The sequence below is a fragment of the Chelonoidis abingdonii genome, chromosome 3 (assembly GCF_003597395.2).
Source record: "Chelonoidis abingdonii isolate Lonesome George chromosome 3, CheloAbing_2.0, whole genome shotgun sequence".
NCBI classification, from domain to species: domain Eukaryota; kingdom Metazoa; phylum Chordata; order Testudines; family Testudinidae; genus Chelonoidis; species Chelonoidis abingdonii.
In genome coordinates this window covers 175250706-175264095 of record NC_133771.1, presented here as the reverse complement: position 1 = coordinate 175264095, position 13390 = coordinate 175250706, and the positions used below count along the sequence as shown (strand labels likewise).

Genomic DNA, 13390 nt, shown 5'->3' with positions numbered 1-13390 from the left:
CAACAGCACAAGGCAAGTATTATTATACCTGTTTACATATGGGGAAAATGAGGCAAAACGGTTATTTGGCCAGTGGTCATATGGTGAGTCACTATCACACCCTGCATTGAAACACAGGTATGCCAACTCCCAGTCCTGTGTTCTAACCACTAGGAAATCTGCCTCACTGTGTGGGATATGCAGCAGTCCTGTGTCTACAAAGCCTCCATTATACCTGAGTAGGACTGGCCCACAGTAGGAAGGATGTATTTTGGTGCACATGTCCTCCAGCTGCAGCCGCTCCCCTGGGCTGATGTCATAGCTGTGCTTAGGCTTTGGGTAGCTAACCAGCCAGCCGTAGTCCACACCCGTCTTTATCTTGCGATATTCATTCTCTCGCTCTCGTTGCTGTTTCTCTGCCTGCTTGATCTGCCAGCCTAGTTCCATCATTAGTGTCTCCACCACCATCTCTGTGGGGTTCCTTTGGGAAATCCGGCTCGGTGGCTCATTCCACCTGAACCAGGAAGCCAGCGACATGCTTGCCCAGTTCTTTTACCTGTAAAGAAAAAACATATTATTGTTAATGCTTTCACTGCATACGCTGCATCTCTCCAATTTGCAGTGCTGGATTTTCCAGAGTTCAGCACCCAGCACCTCCCCACCTAGACCAGTAAGTGCTGCTGGGTGCTGAGCACTTTTGAAAATCTCATCCACAGGGGCCCAGTTGTGCTTGCCCTTTGTGCAGGTTTGCAGGGGGAGAAGGAAAGTACAAGGAGACACTGCCTCCCCCGCACCCACTATGCCCAGGCATTAAAGGGCTGTCTGGTCAAAATTACAGCATCTGAGCTTAGAAGAGCACAGTGCCTGCTGCTCTATTAATTTAACCCTGGGGGAGAATAATGCACTAAAGGGAACAGAGCCAGGGCCAAAACCTGAGCAGCTTCCACTGCCAAACCCTGGCATATTTGAGAGCTGAGAGATGGACTGTAGGACAATCCTCCCCAAACTCTCTATGGGACAGAGTGGCTCTACGCCACCTACAACCCACAGCTAGGCCTTCAATGTTCCTGCAGTTATCTTCCAGTAGCAATGGAGCTCTCAGGAGCTGAACAGGTATTGGGGACAGCTTCACTGGTGCTGATGGAAAGTGGTATGAATTACAATGATATCTCACATGTGGCCAACCAAGGCTCTGAGGATAGGAAAGTGCTTTACAAAAGTGGGTATGATCATCTCCATTTTACAACTGGGGAAACTGAGGCACACAAAGGCAAAAAGACTTGTCCAAAGTCAGAGAGCAAGTTGGTGGCAAAGCTGGGACTCTCCTGTATGTACACGTACACACACACACTCTCTCTCTCATGTTTTTAACACCATAACCATCACTATGGTTCCTTCTTACCATTCACACTTTCCTGTTCCAGAAAAGTCTCCACTCCAGGAGTAATTCACACCAAAGGAGGACAAGCTGTGTTACCACCACCACCCTCCCTTGGAGCTTCCACTGGCAGAGGTAGCTCCAGTTTGCAGCCAGGAGTCCCAAGTCCTGCCAGCAGATTGAGGCAGTGTGCTGAATCACCACATCCTGCGCTCACTCTGGCTACACTCCCTTCTCAGCCCTCTATGGCCCCCAGTGGAGGTGCAGATGCAGCCACATCTTGCTAATGAACACTGTATATTATTGTATCTGATGACATATCTTAGTGCCCTGGTCATAAGGAATTCCTCCTAGTTAATGGCAGTGAAGTGTGGGCCTGTGGTTAGCAGACAGCTGGCACCCAGGACTTTTGACAGGTTTTTCTTGGCTTGGACATCAGGGCCACCCAGAGGAATCAGGGGGCCTGGGACAAAGCAATTTCGGGGAAGAGGACATAAAAAAAGGCACCACTCACTGCGGCACTTGTACTTATCAGGCGGCGCTCTGAGTCTTCAGCGGCAGTTTGGCGGCAGGCCTTTCACTCGCTCCGGGTCTTTGGCGGCACTGCAGGACCCACCACCAAAGTGCCGCCGAAGACCCGGAGCAAATGAAGGGCCCGCCGCCGAAGTGCCACCGAAGACCCAGAGCAAATGAAGGGCCCGCCGCTGAAGTGCCGCTGAAGACCCGGAGCGCCACCAGGTGAGTAAAAATCCCAAGGAAGAGATTCTCGGCCAGGGCTTGCGGGGCCCCTGTGGGGCCCGGGGCAAATTGGCCCCCCTTGACCTCTGCTCTGGGCAGCCTTGTTGGACACTGAGTTGCTGTCTGGCCTTGGGCAAGTCACTTATACAAACCAAATACCCAGTGAAATGAGAGAGGTTGGGGACTGGTGAGTACACCTGATGGTATGGGCCCCTTCTGAGGGCCTGGAACACCAATTGCACATCCTCCTCTCTTCACTGTTGAAGAGCAGAGCTAATTTTGAATCCATTAGGAGTCCATCTAGAGGCTGCTGAGCTGAATTCATGTTGGGTCAATGGTGCACCAGCACCTGGGCTTCCCTACTACAAGCTGAAATCACTAAGAGCTGAAATCACTAAGAGAACTACACTTACTGAGCTGAGATCACTGAGTGCTGTGTTAATTAGTGGGGGAGTCTGAAGATCTATTGCTAAGCGGCTGACAGAGCAGAGCAGTTTGCAGCACGTTGGAGCAGCCCACGGAACAGTGAGCGGAGTGGAGTGGTTTGCAGGAGCAGCTCATGGGTTGGCTGAAGGAGCGGCACAGTTGGTGGAGTGGAGCTGGTCGTGGTGAAGGCTGCAGCAGAACTCCACGGAGAGGCGGAGCTGGGAAAGCTCCATGCCGCGAGAGTGATGTCTTGGGTTTCCCGTTTTGGGCTCACCGTCTACGCTAAACCTTGCTAGCAGTGGGCAGATCCCGTAGCGATGTCACTTCAGATAGTGTCCCCGGTGTTGCAGTCAGTCCAGGCCTTCTTTCCGTCTACTTTCGGTTCTTTCCTCAGGTTTCATCTGTTCTTTAGACCCGGTGACCCGACTTCTGTTTCCCACTCGAGAGATATACCACCTGGTTGCTGTTTTATTTCGAGACAATGATTAACTGGACACTATGATTACCGCGTTCCCCTAAGCTAGCTGGCTTTTGTCTTTTCTCCTAGCGCCAGTGTTTGTTTCCGGTTGTCCCGCGTGGCGCGTTTCGTGTTGTCGCGGTATTTGTCTTGGGCTAGGTCGGGTCTCCTTGTGCTTTGAGCTACTACATTCCTCAGTGCACTAGATGCTTTTGCGACTCGTGTGTCAACGGTTTTTTCTTGGTGCAACCTCGAAACTATTTATGTCTCTCCTTGACCGCGGCACTAGATGTCACCTGGGTGCTAGATCGAGGTCATTTTAGGGCGGCTTCCTCTGCAGGTCACCCCTGTCGCCGGCGGTTATATGCGTGTTTACCGTCTTTGTGTGAGGGCGGCTGTGAGCCGGTGCTGGGGTCGCTCCGCACCGAGATTAGTAAGCCCTTATTGGAGCACTGGAGGCTGCGCGCCATGGGGAATCATCTGCCTTACGACACAAGGGCCTTTCCCGACGCTCTCCGGCGGAATGGGTTGGGGTGGTCGTGGCCGGCCGGGCAGCACTTCTATTGCTTTTGTGTGGCACGTGCCTGCTGTTTTGTTGTGTGCAGGGCTGCCACAGTAGCCGATGAGAGAGATGCGAGCGGGCGCCTACCAATGCCATTAGGGTTGATTGTCAGGTTGGACGGCGATTAGACTGCGTACCTAGAGGGATTTGTTTACTCGTTTTTTGGCAGTGCTTTGTGTGCGCGTGGATATCTTTTGTTCTGGCAGCACAGAGTGCTTTACCAACGAGTCTCATTTAGGCTAAAGAGAAAGAGAGGCATGGACTTGTGCATAGTTGGCAAGCTACTTTCTTTTTCTCGTTGGTGCTTTGTAGAGGGATAGAAAAGAAGTTTTTAGCCTGGGTAGAAGGAGGATGTCAGGAGATTCTGTGCAGTCCAGTATTTTGTCCTAAGTGAGCTATCGATGGTGATCAATGTCTCTTCAGGTTACTGCGGTGTGTCGAAGGGCGGGCGTTAGTGGTGTTTTATGGTCCGTTCTAGGACCAATTATTTACTTTTCGTAATTGTTGGGAAGGGGTAACGTGAGGTAGAATTTGGAGTGATGTATCTGTAGATAAGTTATAAGAACTAAAGGCTGTGAGAATTCCAGAGAGTGGGTGCTTCAAACTGTGATTGGCAACAAAAAGCAATGATTTGTGTGGATAAAATGTAAGTAATGACATTGGGAAAATACGAATACATTATTTATGATAGGGGCTAATTTTGCTTGTTTGCTTTCTCGATTTTTGATACATGTTCTCCAGGGCAGATTGTGCAGAGGCGTGGAGGTTTTTGTTCCTTGGTGTGGGGATGGGTCATTGCTGGGGATTTCTGCAGGTTGAGGTTTAACCAATTGGTGGATTCATTATGACAAGGTGTAGGGTGTTTGTTCAGAGTGGGTGGGGGTGGATTTGGTGGATTGCAATTGAGAGGAGGTTTTTTGGTTGCCCAATTACATGGGCGTCAGTGCTCAGTCAGATAGCGCAGCTTGCAATTGAAAAAAGTAGGTCGTTACAGGTTCAAGCCCAGGAGAACGCTTTCTAATAGAGAAAGTCCATTTCGCTTGATAGGGTGGGAATGGTTATTGCAATAGAGGTGGAAGGATCGCTGGTTCGGTGTCAGGAGCAGATCGTGGAGGAGGGGAGAAACTGGCTGAGGTGAATTACGAGATGGGTCTTGAAGCTACATTGTGGTATGCAAGGTCATTTATGCTATGTGCCAGTCTATTAGAGGAGCAATTTTTCCCCAATTGGGTCCCACAGCTGTGCGCGAAGCTAGAGGGATCAGTGAAGTTTTGAGCCTTTTTCGCTGATGGGATAGGGGAGGATTGAGTTCCCTTAGGCTTATTCCTGGGGACACAAACATAAAGTGATTTTGGCAGTAGGTACTAGGGCTGTTGCTAGGAAGCTGCAGCCGAGTGTCAGGACTCAGGGATGTCCAGTACTTTAGGATCTTTTCTGATTACTGTGGGGGTCTGGGAGAGGGAGGGTTCTGTGATAATTCTACAACTAGTCTTTTTGATACGCAGGGATGTTAGACTTGAGTGCATTGGAGCCGCGAACAGGGGGTGGTTTTCCATGGCGCAGAGAGAGGAGATGATGTGCTGGAATTGTTGGGAAGGGATGTTGAATTCGCAAGGCGGGATAGAACAATTATGAGCTAATTATTAGACCAGTTTGGTGGACTTAAATCTATGATACGAGGCCAGTAGGGAATGGGAGAAATTACTTGCTGTTTGTGGGCAGGGGCCCGGGCAACATACGAGCTCAAATGTGATGTGCTGGGGGAGCTGTGGAGCCATTGGAATGACCCGTGTGAGAAGAACCGAGTGTAAGGCTGTTGTTTAAGTGGTTGTGGCTGAGGTTTAGGGAGTGGGGTTGCGCATAGGGTTTTCTGTGGAGGGTTTGGTTTGCAGTGGGAAGGTGGTGTGTGTGTCTTCTACCAGTGTGCTTTCATGATGCAGGTTTTTAAGTATTGTTCAGGGTAGGTCCCTACTAGATTGGAGTGGCTTTACTGCATGTGAGACTGTTTGTGGGGAGAGAGTGTATGGTTTGCGGGTAGGAGGGGGATATTATATCTTTGAAGGGGGAGAAAAGGCTTGAGGAAAGAGATTGCGTGTCTAAGGTACCGAGGGTCGTGCAGATTGGAATAGGAAAAGAGTGATTTTGAAGTAATCATAGATTTTTGGAGTTCGAACATTGATGGTATGAGAAGTTGTCTCAGACATAGAGCTCAGAAACGACGTGAGTATTATTTCTAGCAGTGAATTGAGCGAGTAACTAGATGTTGAGAATCATGAATGCTCGTAAGGACTTGTGCGAGGAAGAAAATTGTACATATATGACTGGTTGTCTTTTTACTTGGTCTTAGAGGAAAAGATGAGTCTTTGTCTGAACCATGCTTCAGCCATAGGTCGATTGAGGATGGGGTCTGAGGGTTCTAAGAGAGCAAGGATCTGTTGGGTGGGGAATCATGTGGGAATGATTTGTCGACTACATTTTTGGGTTGGACTCACGTGGGGATGTGGAGTCATCTTACACAATCGTCGGTAGTGGTTTTTGAGAGGAAGTGAGAGGCAAGGAGCAAGAGTAAAGAGAAGGAGGAATGGGATGGAGGAGGAATGTGAACAAAGGAACTAATGTCAGTGATTCATAAGGGACAATCAGGTGGGATAAATTTGTGATAAGTGTGTTTTCTGCTTAGAATTCATGCTAGTACGAAGTGGATAGACTGAGAGAGTTTAAATAAGGAGGGTCTTACTTCTCAAAGGGCGGCTGGTTTTCTAGTAAAATCAGGAAGGAGAGAACTCAAAAGAGGGTTTCTCTTGGCTATGTAGTGATGATATTTCGTCTAAGAGAGATGAGAAGGAGCCTTTCTGAGCAAGCTTGGTTTTTGAGGTTTCTGCTTGCAGTGTATGACTGGCTGATGTAGCCAATTCTTGTGAGGTACGGAGTGCCCATTTTTTGGACTAGTGCTGGGTGCAAAGTTTTTGTGATGTAGTGACATATTCTTGCTGGATGTATGTCTGGTGGTAGTGGACTTTGGTAGTGCTGTGTGAGCTACAGCTTTCTCGTGTGGATACGCCATGAGAGGGTTGTTTAGGCAAAAGTGGCTTAGTACGGAAATCTTTTGATTGTGCAATGTAGCGTCCGTGTTTTGTCGAAGATTAATCGAGCTTTGTGGTCCAAGGAGAGATATCTAGTGAGCATTTCTGCTGTCATAGTGACGAGTATGTATGATGCAAGATTGTATGATTGTGGGAAAGACATTGTAGAGAGAAGAGCATTTAGTTTGGTATTAATGAATTGGAGGTTAGAGTATGGGAATTCCCTAATGTTTGCTTGGTAAGTTGTCTGTGGTGACTGAGTCTTGGCTGTTTGAATATTTTGTGTCTAGCTGTAATTGATTTTTTTTAAAATTCAGCCATGGGTTTGTTATGTGGCTTTATTGGTGCTAGAATTAAAGAGCTTTAATAGCATTTTTGGATTAAGGCCCGGGATTCAGATACCTTTTGGTGTGCATCGTGAGTCTTTAGATTCGTTTGAGCTGGTTGGATGATGGTTTGTAGAAGAAGCAATCACAACGGGAGGGAGGAAAGGTGAATGAAGAGATTAAAGAAGATTGAAAGGTGACTTATGATGTGTTGAAGGCTTAATGGAGTGAGTGGAAGTGTGTGTATTGGAAGGTGTGAATTGAGGGTTGTTAATGTAGTGAGGAGAGAGGTAGATAGACAGGTGGTGGAAGGTGATAAGAATAAATTATTTACGCATGAGGACACCAGTATTGGCACAGCGGGATGATCATATGTCAGGAAATGTAGTACGAAGGGAAAGTAGTGTGATTTTTCGATCATCGTGATGTAGATTAGATAGTGAAGGTGTATTATAGATAAGTGTTTTCTGTGAAGTGTTTGTACACAAGTAGTATTTGGTGGTTGTAGAGGAGTGGTTTGTACTCTGCCGGGGGTCAGTTGATGTGTGGCTACTGGTTGCGTGTTTGGACACAAAGTGATTAATTTGATATAAATGGTGAGTGGTAGTAGTAATGTCTATTGGTGATTTGTAGAGGTGGCTATGCGTTAATGTTTAGCCTGTTATTGTGATAGGCGAGTTCGGTAGGATTGGATGTGGAAATAAGTAATTCGGTAAAGATCGTTGTGGGTCTGATGCGGATCATTTTGGGTCTGGCTATTCGAAGAAAGTAGGATTTGCTAAGCTGCCAATCTGCCCACATAGCTAACACCAGCAACACTCATCAAAGGTCCTGCTCAGAGTTCAGCCACGACATCACCAGGTTCATGTGTCACCTGGATTCTGATCCACCAAGTGTATAATATCGTCCATGCCATATGCCATCCCCAATTCGCCGTGTGCGTCTTTCTTTGCTAGGTCGTTGTGTCGGCCGTGGCGCTATTGTTTCACTTGCGCCGTGGCTGGTCTTGCTGGGGTGCTCGGTCGTCGCCTCCGTGTGATGCCTGTCGGCCAGACCTGGACAGATCCTCGTAGCAGAAGAGTAAATGGACAAAATCAGAGTATCAGGTAGGGCACTATTCAGCAGGGGGACCTTAGGAAGGAATAGGCTTCAACTCTCCCTGGCCAACTATATGCAGACTTAGGGGCGGTGTGTGGGTCCAATGTTTACCTGCGGCAGAAAACTTGTCAGGAGCGACGAATTCAAAGAGAAAGCTGCTGCGGGGGTTTCGTGTTCGTGGATCTGCAAATTGAAGGCACCATCAGGGGCTCAGGGATTCAAACGAAGGCTGGGGACCCGATGATACGGCCTGCCAAACTACAAAGCGTTCTCCTCCCTTGGTTTTCACACCTCAACTGCTAGAACAGGGCCTCATCCTCCCTGATTTAACTAACCTCATTATCTCTAGCTTGCTCGCGTATATATACCTGCCCCTGGAAATTTCCACTACATGCATCTGACGAAGTGGGTATTCACCCACAAAAGCTCATGCTTCAAAACGTCTGTTAGTCTATAAGGTGCCACAGGATTCTTTGCTGCTTTTACAGATCTAGACTAACACGGCTACCCCTCTGATACTATACTGACCATTGTAATGACAATTATTGTTGACACAATAAGAGTCCGAAGCAGGTGCTCAGACCATGGAGAAGAGCATGCACAAAACAACGTCTACTATTTCTTCTCCTAACACTTACATGCTTTGCTGCTTCTGTCCATTAGCGCTCAGGGATGGGCACAAAGGATATTTGCAGTTGAAGTTACAGAGAGGTTAATGTCAACCAGTTCTAGATCAGTCAGGAAATGACATGCTATGACTCAAAGGGGCATATAAACCAGGTGATGGGCTAAGGGCCTTGATCCTGCAAAGCGCTTGGGACTAACCAAATAATCAGAGGTGCGGAGAGACGTCTCATGAGGAAATATTTAAGTCAACACAATGAGGGGGCTCAGTAGGCTGGCCAAAAATTTTCTATCTATTTTTTTTTCCAATGGAAGTTTGTTTGGAACAAAATTAAGATTTTTCACAAGAAGTTTCTGCTTTCCTCACCATTTTTGATTTTTTTTTTTTAAACAGAAAACTGAAAATTCAAAACCCAATTTTTTTTTCGTTTTTAGCTGAACATTTGGGGGTTTTGAGGTTTTGTTTTTTTGATGAAAAAAGGCAAAATTTTCCATGAGGGATTTCCCCCCACCTCCAACCAGTTTTAGTGCTCAGCATCTTGCAGGATTAGATTCCAACAGGGTGTTCCTACATCTGTGGATCCAGGCCTAACACTCTGAAAGGGTTTGCCCCAAAATGAAGAGTATTGCATCATGAGGCAAATGTTGTGATGGAACTAGTTAAATATCACAGTGCCATTTATCAGCTTCATCCATTGCTGTGTGAGCAACAAGTTGGGTTGCCAACATTCTAGTTGCACTAAACCAAACACCCTAGCCCTGCCCCTCCCCAATGTCCCACTCCTCTGCTCACTACATTCCCCATCCCTCGGTGCCTCGCTCTCCCCCACCTCACTCACTTTCACTGGGCTGGGGATTGGGGTGCGGAGGTGTGTGTGAGGGCTCTAACTGGGGGTGCAGAGTCTGGGGTGGGGCTGGAGATGAGGGGTTTGGGGTCCAGGAGGGGGCTCCAAACTAGGGGGTGGGGCCAAGGAATTTGGACTGCAGAAGAGGGCTGTGGGCTGAGGCTGGGGTGCAGGAGTGGGTGAGGGCTCTGGGGTGGGGCTGCAAATGAGGGGTTTGAGGTGTGGGAGGGAGCTCTGGGTTGGGGTGCAAGGGAGGTGAGGGCTCTGGGCTGGGGGTGCAGGCTCTGGGGCGGGGCTGGGGATGAGAGGTTTGAGGTGCAGGAGGGTGCTCCGGGTTTTGGGCAGGGATCAGGGCTGGGGCAGAGGGGTGGGGCTCGGGGTTGGGGCATGGGCTTACCTTGGGCGACTCCTGGTCAGCGGTGCAACGGGGGAGCTAAGGCAGGGTGCCTGCCTGTCCTGGCACCACACTGCATGCGCCCTGAAAGCAGCCAGCAGGTCTAGCTCCTGGGGGAGCAGGGGGGCAAGAGGATCCATGCACCGCTCTCGCCTGCAGGCACCACCCCCCACAGCTCCCATTGGCTGGTTCCTGGCCAGTGAAAGTGTGGAGCTAGTGCTTGGGGTAGGGGCAGCACACAGAACCCCGTGGCCCCCCACCTAGGAGCCAGACCTGCTGGCTGCTTCCGGGTTGCAGCGTGGTACCAGCCAGGACAGATAGAGACTAGACTGTCTTAGACCACCAACTGGACTTTTAACGGCCTGGTCAGTGGTGCTGACCAGAGCCACCAGGGTCTCTTTGCCACCGGATGTTCCAGTTGAAAACTGGATACCTCGTCACCTAGAAACAAAGAAGGCAGAAGCTATGAAGTAGCCTGGAGTTGTCCCAACATTAGGCCCTTTATACCATATGGCTGAACCATGCTAACAGCCATGTTTACAAAAGAAGGCAGGAATTTGGGATGGCTCAGGTTTTGAGTGTCCAACTGGAGGCCTTGACTTCAGATCCTCAGCATTTCTGAAAATCAGTCCCCAGGAGTCTCAAGCTGGGCACCCAAAATGAAGCCTGGCAGAATTAATGGACTGTTCTGAACAGTTTGGTCTATTATTTTAAAACAGAGTAGGCAGTAGCAGCCATGCACTAGCAGAATGAAAGCCTCATAATAGAGCTAGTCAAAAATGTTCTGTCAAAACGCATTCTTTGATGGAAAATGGCTTTTTTGGCAAATCAAAAATTTTAATGAGAAGTGTCCATTTGTGTGACAAAAAATTGGATTTTCATAAAAAGGTAGAAAATTTTTTGGTTTTAAGTAAATGTAAACTGGATTTAAAATTTTTTTTAAACTGAAGCTTTTCTTGGCTTGGGTTTTTCTAATCAAACACACCAAAAAGATGAAGAAAAATTTCAATGAAAATGTAAAAAGTTTCACTGAAACTTTTCACAGGGGAAAAAAGTAATTTCCTGATGAGTTCTCCCTTAATTATCTCTTTATGATGGCTGCTAGTAAACTGCACATCTAACTCCTGATGCTCCACAGATTTACATGGAATATTAATAGGAGGTGAAAGTAGCAGCACAGTAAGTGGAGCGAAGAACCAGCAGTGAAGCAGAGGTGGTATATAATGTATTTGGTTTGGCTCCTGAGTTACAGCATGGAATTATTTTAAAACACCTTCCACTTCACTTGTACGCTTCAGAACACTATCTTAAGCACTCAACGAGCTAAGCACCAACATGTCCACAACTCCTCTAGGCAGGATGACCTACAAGATAATTTCTACCTTGATTTTCTAGGCCAAATTGTGTAAATTTTATTTTGAACATTATCTTTAATAACATGTTTAAGCTGATGAAGTCCCTAGAGAGAGATGTACCAACTTACACAGGTCTGAATTTGGCTTTATACTGCTACACTTCTGTTGAAGCCTTCATACCATCACAAAACCATTAAAATAAGCAACCAAAAAAATAGTTAAATGACTTAAAGCACAAATCTCACTGACTTTCAATGGAACATATAATCCTAAATCACTTAGGTGCTTTTGAAAGTCTCATCCATAAGCTTAGATCTAAAACCTGAAAATGGCAGCAGCCTCAGAAACCAGGAGAGAAGGAGAATTTCATATCTTAGTTGCAAAGTGACTAAAGCTCTAGTCCCCAATATAGTCCCCAATATAGTGATAATTACCAAAAGTTCATAGTTATTTAGAACTCAAGGTACAACTTGGAATATCTTAAGTGCTTCTGGACTCCCAGAAGCAGTAGTGGTCAAAGGGCTTTTCTTCTCCATATGTCAAGGAAATTGTTTCAAAAGTGGACCTAGCCTCAGTGAGCCACACCTTTGTCACTTCAAGACTGCATTACTGCAAGGTGCTCTATTCAGGACTACATTTGAAGACCACTTGGAAACTTCAGCTAGAGTGGAACAAAGTTGTCTGCTTGCTTACTGGTGTGCCAAGTATGGAGCACATTGCACTGTTACTCCATAGACATCACTGGCATCCAGTTTAGTATTCAGGTGCAATTCCTGGTGTTGGATTTTAATCTAAAAAGCCCTGCATGGTTTGGATCCTGGTTATCTTTGAGGCCACTTCTCTCTTCATGCCTCAACCTGGAAGTTGAGACCAAGTGAGATGCTTGAGCTGACAAATCTAGATTAGTATATTTAGCATGACAGTATTCTCTCAATTCTGGAACTTGTTTCTGTGCTGGTCCAGAAGTTCACAAGTCAACCGACTTTCGGGGCATGATGTAAATCTATTTATTTACCCAGGCTTTTGCCTGATGAGATAAGCTGGGAGGGTTGGAGTTCTGTGTTGGCAGTGGGAGATTTCCAGTTTGACGCTATGTCATTTTACAGTGTAAATGTGTGTGATTTCATATTTTTGCCATGACCCTAAAAGTGCAAGTAATAAAATGAAAAATAAAAATAAATACAAATACAATAGGGAACAAGATCTCTAAGATAACATTTGTAGAGTCCCTAGAACCGCAATTTGTAATGCATGCAAAATCAGATCCTAATACAGAAGGAAAATGTGTTGAAAATAGCTAGCTTGGGAGTAACCTTTTTTGGTAAGATTGCCTCATTCTGCAAGGGTTTTGCTGAAAGATCAGTCAACAAATCAATAAAGTCATATTTCCAAAAGTGGAGTCTGGAAGTAATCAAAGTGTGCTATGCATCAGCACATTGGTATCAGAGTGGGGCACAAACCTGGAAATGGTTCTTACAATTACCTCCCAGTTTCCTGCAGAATCTAAAAACCTAGGTGATATGATTGTCCATCAATGTGCATGTCGCTAAAAGAATTCACACCATTAAAGAAAGGTGCCCCAAGAAGTCTATATTCCGTTCATGGGGGTCCCAAGTTGAAAATATTGCACCATCTAATTTTTAGACTCTTCCAGATTCAGAAAATGTGCTACACTGGATCAAACCATTGGTCCAGAATACTGCATCTAACAGCAACCAGTACCCGATCCTTCAGAAGAAGGTAAAAAACAAAGCAAAGATTGCAAGTTCTGTGGGGCAAGGACCATATATGTGTGTAAGGCAACACATACACTTCTGGTGCTCTATAAATAATGATGCCCTAATTCAGGGGTTGGCAACCTTTCGGAAGTGGTATGCCGAGTCTTCATTCATTCACTCTAATTTAAGGTTTTGCGTGCTAGTCATACATTTTAACGTTTTTAGAAGATTTCTTTCCATAAGTCTATAATATATAACTAAACTATTGTTGTATGTAAAGTAAATAAGGTTTTTAAAATGTTTAAGAAGCTTCATTTAAAATTTAATTAAAATGAAGAGCCCCCTGGGTCAGTGGCCAGGACCCAGGCAGTGTGAGTGCCACTGAAAATCAGCTCACGTGCCGCCTT

At 46.5% G+C, this 13390-nt stretch overlaps 1 protein-coding gene across 1 annotated transcript in view; it reads right to left on the bottom strand.

Moving 5' to 3' along the window:
- The window catches only part of RD3 (RD3 regulator of GUCY2D), a 46940-nt gene that overhangs the window by 11751 nt on the left and 21799 nt on the right, over positions 1-13390 (bottom strand). Inside the window, exon 2 of the mRNA XM_075064350.1 lies at positions 215-535. Within this exon, the coding sequence (XP_074920451.1) occupies positions 215-516 (302 nt within the window). The 5' untranslated portion in view covers positions 517-535. The remainder of the gene's footprint in view (positions 1-214; positions 536-13390) is intronic.